The 6,933-nt window shown below is 40.4% G+C and overlaps 1 protein-coding gene across 2 annotated transcripts in view; it reads left to right on the top strand.

The window, feature by feature from the left end:
- The first annotated feature begins 4,459 nt into the window (after nucleotides 1–4,459).
- LOC107665604 (cGMP-dependent protein kinase 1-like) overlaps nucleotides 4,460–6,933 on the top strand; it is an 80,535-nt gene continuing 78,061 nt past the window's right edge. The window contains exon 1 of one of the 2 annotated variants that reach the window (XM_016456542.1): nucleotides 4,460–4,930. In XM_016456542.1, the coding sequence (XP_016312028.1) occupies nucleotides 4,677–4,930 (254 nt within the window). In that variant the 5' untranslated portion in view covers nucleotides 4,460–4,676. Of the gene's footprint in view, nucleotides 4,931–5,128; nucleotides 5,392–6,933 lie in introns of those variants that run through there. The other variant, XM_016456543.1, reaches the window with a different exon arrangement.

The following is a 6,933-nucleotide window of genomic DNA, read 5'->3' as shown; positions in this document are numbered from 1 at the left end:
TTCTGTAGATGAGGCTGGATCATGAATGATTCGCGCGAACATAGACACATTTATGTAGATCGAGGGCGCATTCCCTTCAGAAACAAATGTAATCCACTGCGAGTTCAGCGGCTCAGATGTCGGGAGTAAATGACGACTGCTATGTTCATTATTACATCAAACAACAGAACACCTCAATCGCTTAGGAGTCATTCTTGTCTACATCTGCTCCAACGGTGAAACAATGGCGGACTGATGACCGCTCACTCAGGGCGGGCCTAAGGTAAGACACCAGTCCAGTCTGTGCTGAAACGCTACTGTCAATCAAACTATCGTGGGAGGGGCCAGGCATCTGAAATCGGCTCGATTTGAGAAAGGGGAAAACATTTAACCAGATTAAAAAAAAACACTGGGTGGATTTTTATCATTATAGGATGGTTGTGTACACACACTGCCAACACACATTTCGGTTCAAACAACTTGTAAAGGTAGCATCCTATGACCCCTTTAATAGAGAGATTAGATAATCAGCCCATTTGAATAGTCCATTGGATGGCATCCAATCACTCTCTATTTTCCACAAAGAATGAGGTCTAATAAGATGCCTCTGCAAGACACCTGAGTAAGTGGAAATAATCCCCCTTTGAGAACAGCGTGTAAAAACACTCCTCTAAAAATATAACATGCCTAACCTGAGGGGAGACAACAGCGTGAGAAACAGAGAATAAGTGAGAAGCCGACACACACACATACACAGAGATGAAAGCAGAAGTCAGTTCAGTTTATATCAACCTGAATCTCCTCATTTAGAGAATGTGAGCACAGGCCGTGTGAAGTGACAGTCAATAAAATATAAGCAGACAGAGAGACCGTAATTAGCGCGAGTTTGACTCTCTCACAAAGGCTCTGAGCCGACTGCTACGTTGTGACATTTCTCAAGCCTTGTTTTGTAAAGATGCATCTGGGAGCTGCTGAGAAGAGCGACCCTCACCTCTACGCTCAGAAAATTGACTCCTTCGTTTAGAAACAGAAATGTTTGCATAATAAATCAGCACAGGAAGCTTACCATATATGGCAGTCTTAAACTGCTTTTACATTCTCTGGAGAAAATATGAGTGGTGCTTACTTGTCCTCGATGCTGGAGTGTTTGCTAATCCATTGCCAAGGTGTTCTGTGCAACTGTATTTACTAACAGCTGTGACTTACACATTGTCCTGTACGTACAGGCATAGATTGGTCTGTATGGACAGATAAAAGAAGTCAATCTCCTTTCATAGCCTTGAGTCATGCCTGTAAATACAGCAACTGATAGGAATAGTAAATATAAAGCATTTAAGGTCTTTAGGGATTTAATTTTTATTCTCAGCTATTTTGGGTAACTCCTGCTGCTTTCATCCTCTCGAGTATTCATCGAAAACTCTCCAGATCAGTTTGTTCTTTCATTTAACAGGAATTGTGTCTTGTTCTCCCCTGGAGTCTGCATAATACCCTTATTTAGCTGTTTTTCACAACCCAAGAGAAATTTTTAACAGCATAGAATAACTCACAATGCCAATTTATATGTCAATAATGTGACAAGCAAATAATTGCAAACTACAGTTCTATTCATACAGTATAATACAATTAAATTAAATTGCATTACATTTTAACTGTAAAAATGTAAAATTAATTTTACTATGGAAATGTAATATAAATTTTTACTATGAAAGTTTACCGTTTACAATTTCTACTAATGTAAATCTAGAATTAATCTAAATGAACAGAACTGTCTGTGTATTTAGCACTCCTTTCAGGACTACTGTGTGAACATATATGATATTCTGATATTGCAGGAAGCAATTTCTACAGCAATTTCTTTACACATTTTTTTGTTCAAGTCTGGTTATTTAGATAAGTAGAAACACGTCTCCTCGCTAAGCTGCCCGAATTGAGGCATTCTTCATGACTGTAGCACATGCTGTATGTATCAGCAATAATAATAGTGTTCCATGCCTTAGTTAGCACCACCAATAACACATGATCACTGAACTCTTGATCAAGTCTGTCGTATTGACCATATCTTCTTAGTGACTTCCTGTATCCCAGATTTCAGAGCATAGAGGCAGAACTGATCAAAGACTGACAGAACGTCCTCTGGTCCTGGAGCTCAGAGACATCCGATTGGGTTTCACTGAGAGAGAGACTGTATAACAGGAATGGGATGAGTAATGTCTGCACCAGCACCACCCACCAGCCCCACCCCACCCAGCCTGTAATCCAATCGCTCCCTCAGGTGCACAGCAGTCCTGTGCTAATCACTGTGTCATCATTCGCACCGCAGGAGAGCCAGAGAATTAGCTCCTATCACATCTCTCTGATCACACCAAAGACAACAGATTTTAACTGATAATGATAACATTAAACATTAAAAACAAATAAGTAGTGATTAGATCAACAATAAGGTGAATGCACAGCCATAAAATCTTATACTGTTTCTTGTTATGATCCCACTTTAATGTTCAGTCTGAAAAGCTTTAGACACTTTAGGTCTTACAGTAGTTTTTATCATGGATAGGCCAAAACCCCCTTAACCAAGAGCACTGTTAACACAGCTTTGAGTGGTTTATTGTGTTTTATTTGACTTTATATAGAATATAGCATTAATATAGAATGCACATTCACAGGTGTGCATTTATCTGCATTTACAATGGCCCAGCTCTGAACTATTTATTTTATAAGAGATGTGTAGCTACTGTGCTGTATAGGGCTTCTTTTTTAGATTAAAATAAGTTTTCTGTGCATTGGGTGCCTTTCAAAGAAAAGCAATAGATTGCTAGTCACCCTTTTCTCTCTCTATCCCTGCATCTGAATTACAGCCCCGAATGTGAAGAGGGATGATGCTTTCATATCATGGCTGGATGGGCATGAATGCACAATAGTCTACTGTAGCTATGTCTCTCAGAGTGCACATAGAAATAACGCTGCTACCAAAAAGCTTTATTTGACCCACAGGATAAAATAATGTAAAATAAAAAATAAAAAAACATTTTTTTGTTGTTGTTGTTTTTTTCCTTATAGATTGAATAACTGATCTAAGATGCCTAAATATTACAGGATGTGATTCACGTGTCAGGTTGCACGAAATTACGTCATCCATTCATCACATGACTGGGATGAAGAGCCACGTTGATTTTGGGACTGCCAGTGGCTGCTTTAGAATTATTTGAGCTTGTGGAAAAACACTTAAAAAAAACAAAATACAACTCATTATTACTTTATATTTTATATGTGATTGCAGTCTTAAAGCACCAGATACTTGTACATGCCTGTTTTAGAACTGCCACTTCAGACTCACGTTGCAGACGCATTAGGCTACTGGTTCAGGAAACAGTCCTCATCCATCCTCCATCTGAATATTTGGGTTGAACTGCTCTGGAACAATGTTGTAAATACAATGATGGGAAGTCTGGTACATTTAAGCGAATTGGTTCTTTTGAACAGTTCGTGTCAGAGAACAGTCCAATACAGTTGTTTTTGTCAGCACGTCGTCCCGTGACATTCTGGCATGGCATTCAAAGCCACATAGGAAGGTTATGATAGACCCTTTAAAAAAAAAAAATTATTATTATAAGGATTTTACTGTAATTTCTCTTGTCCTAGTTCATTTTGTTGCAGCCATGAATCACTTCATAAAAAAATATAAATAAAATTTGCATTACTTTTTAACAATACTTAGCTAAAAGGTTTTGCATTTAAAATGCTATTTATAAAAACAATTCTATTTTGTATGTGCGTTGAATCATGCGACTCACTAGCTCTGGTAGGCCTAACTAACTTTTCGCCCCGCCCTCTTTCAAATCCTTGGTTCAATCCAGATCAGACAGTTCTCGGTTCAGTGAGTCGGAAACTGCCCGGACAGATTCAATTCTAATTGAATGTTCAACTGATTCATTGATGTAAGTTCGAAGAATAATTCGTTTACATGTAGGATCCTGCAAGTTGTCATATCAGTCAGAGCGCGTGTGGTTTCTGACGGTAGGCTACACTCTAAAAAATGCTGGGTTAAATATAACCCAGCGCTGGGTTAAAAAGGGACAAACCCAGCTATTGGGTTGTTTTGACCCAGCGGTTGGGTTGTTTTGAACCCAACCGCTGGGTCAAACCAACCCAACTGCTGGGTCGAAACAACCCAATAGCTGGGTTTGTCATCACAATCGTGGAAACAAAATGTGAACTGTACACTCTAAAAAACGCTGGGTTATATTTAACCCAGCATTTTTTAGAGTGTACAGTTCACATTTTGTTTCCACGATTGTGATTCCAGTGTAACTGCATTCATACCACCTCGGCGCTTTAAAATGTCCACGTAAACGCCCCTTATCGTAGTATATGTAGAATATAGAGTTTCCGATGCGGCTTTTCATCCCCCCACTTTAGCCCCCCCAAGCACAAATGTGAAACGCCGCCTATCCTGAAGACCCCGTGTATGAGAAGACAGTCTGTACCCGGTATGGTGTGTGTTTTTGCACGGGGATGATTGGGACAGAAGTGACCGACAGCGGGACCGACGCCAACTCCCGTTTCCAACTGTACTCGTGGATAGATCAGCTGTTTTACACTGGAGCTTCGCAACCAGAGCTCGTCTGGGCGCGTGATACAGTTTGAGAGCGCGCCTGGTTGATTTCAAGGGGATTAAAGTTTTTTTTTACTACCTCAGAATGAATGACCTAGAGGAAGACTTTGCCAAGATTTTAATGCTGAAGGAGGAGAGGATACGAGATTTGGAAAGACGTTTGCTGGAGCGAGAAGACGAAATCAACGAGCTGAAGAGAAAGCTGCACAAATGTCAGTCCGTTTTACCGCGCGCGCAGATCGGACCCCGGACGCACCGCGCGCAGGGAATATCAGCCGAACCGCAAACGCACCAGGATTTATCAAACCAAAGCCTTGGGAGAGTTGCCAAATCTGACAGGTGAGATTTCGCAAGCGTTTAACATTCGCAGCTGATGCTTGATGGTTTTGCACAAGTCTTGAGTCAGGACTTTTAATAGTTTGACACTTCGTTGGCACTATTTGATTTGGTTCCATCTGTAGATCATTAAGTGTAGGCCTATTTGAAGTTGAGGATTGAGGACATGAATGAAGAAACTCTCATGATGACAGAGCATCTTTGTGAAGCTTCAGAGAGAGGGGAGGAGGTGGGGGAGATAGTGTGTATCATTGATCTAAACCATCAGCAGCAGCAGCAGCAGCTCCCAGAGGGCTCCGAGCACAGGAAGCTTCATGCATTATCGGCTTTTAGGGTTTAAACGTGTAGCGCCCAAGAGCCTGTCTCAGGATATTTAATACGCAATTAGAAAGTGCTTTGTTTGACCATATGCTTCCCCTCTCATCAGCCCTATCCATCCGATTCTCTGAGCATCTTTGTAGAAGGTCTGACTGAACTTTCTAAGGGTTGCAAAATCTAAATAATCTTTTCCTACTTTCCTAATCTACTTTGCTAATTGCTTTTGGCTTTTCAGTTGTTATTTTGAAAAATGCTTAAAACCAATATATATATGTATATGTACAGAAATACTTGCTTTCCGAGTTACAAATTGTGTTTGGGCTGAATCTCAAGACTCTGTGGGAAATATATCAGCATCACGGTCGCTCTGATTTTGCCAAGTAAGACATCTTTTGTTGATCCAGGATGTAACACCGTGGTCCTGTGAGGCACGACATTTCGTTCCACTGTATGTCCCCACATGCAGCAGAATGACAATAAAGCTCAACTTGAACTTGAACTTGAACATTACTGTCCACAAATATAGACTAAACCCAATCCCTACCCCTAAGCCTAACCCTACCCATAATTTATTCCTAAAATCAGTGTGAAATGATAGCTGATTACCAAGGGTGTAGAAGAAGCACCTAACCCTGATTGTAAGCCTAAAACAGATATTTCCTGAAAAGTTATCCCTCAATTCTGATTGGTTAATTGGAATGTTGTTCCAGGATCAACAAGGATGTTGATCCAGGAACATGTTGTACTTGGTGAAATCATGCATCACCTCACATTTGATTTGCATGCAGCAATGCCCACAAGAGGGCAGAAGCTCTTTTGTTGTTGTTTTCCTCCATAACTTAAGGGCCATCACATCACTAATAACCAATAGAACCTAATAGTCTTCATAATTGCGATTTTAGGACTGATCACCGTTGGAGCGCATAGCATGTGCAATTATGTATTTGTGCTGGTGTGAAGTTAGTATGAAGACAGATTAAGACTCCTACCTTAATGATTTCATTATAGAAGAAGCAGAGGGATAAAAGCTGTTTGTAGCTTAATGAGCGCTGAGACCATATGCTGATAAACAAACTTCGCCTTATGATGCATCATCTGACTCGGTTTTTCCACTAATGACAATAATTACAATGAGAATCCTATTTTTAGCACCTTGTTAGTGATGGAGAAATACTGTATCACAATTTATAATCCACAACACGAGTTAATGACACTTTCTTTAATGCAACATGTATTTTCAGAGGACAATTCCCAGTGAACAGTGTTACTTAATGAAGGAATAGTAAAGATTTTGTCTTCTCAAGATTTGTGCTGGAATTATCGTTGAATGTGAGATCTTGTTGTCATCTAAAAAAAGAGCTGGTGCACTTGTAAGGGTCCCAAAGAGACAAAATGGCGGAGTCTGTGGCAGAAAAGAGCAGCCACACTAGTCATGTTACAACAGATCCTCTTTCCATCGATCCACAGAGGAAGAACCCTGCAGGAAGAGTTTATAGAGGTGAAATTTAAAGCCTGTTTTTCTGGGAGAGGTCCTTTCAAGGACAGTGACAGCGAGAAAGTGATGGAAATGAACAGCAGAAAGAAAGTGAAAGTGTGTGTGTGTGTGTGACGTGACACCATACTTGGAATTAGTGCTCTGCATTTAACCCATCAGCAAAGTGCACACACACAGCAGTGAACACACACAC

Source organism: Sinocyclocheilus anshuiensis, unplaced genomic scaffold, assembly GCF_001515605.1.
Source record: "Sinocyclocheilus anshuiensis isolate Anshui unplaced genomic scaffold, SAMN03320099.WGS_v1.1 scaffold407, whole genome shotgun sequence".
Taxonomy (NCBI): domain Eukaryota; kingdom Metazoa; phylum Chordata; class Actinopteri; order Cypriniformes; family Cyprinidae; genus Sinocyclocheilus; species Sinocyclocheilus anshuiensis.
Note: the sequence above shows the minus strand (reverse complement) of the source record. Positions and strands in the feature narration are given on the sequence as shown.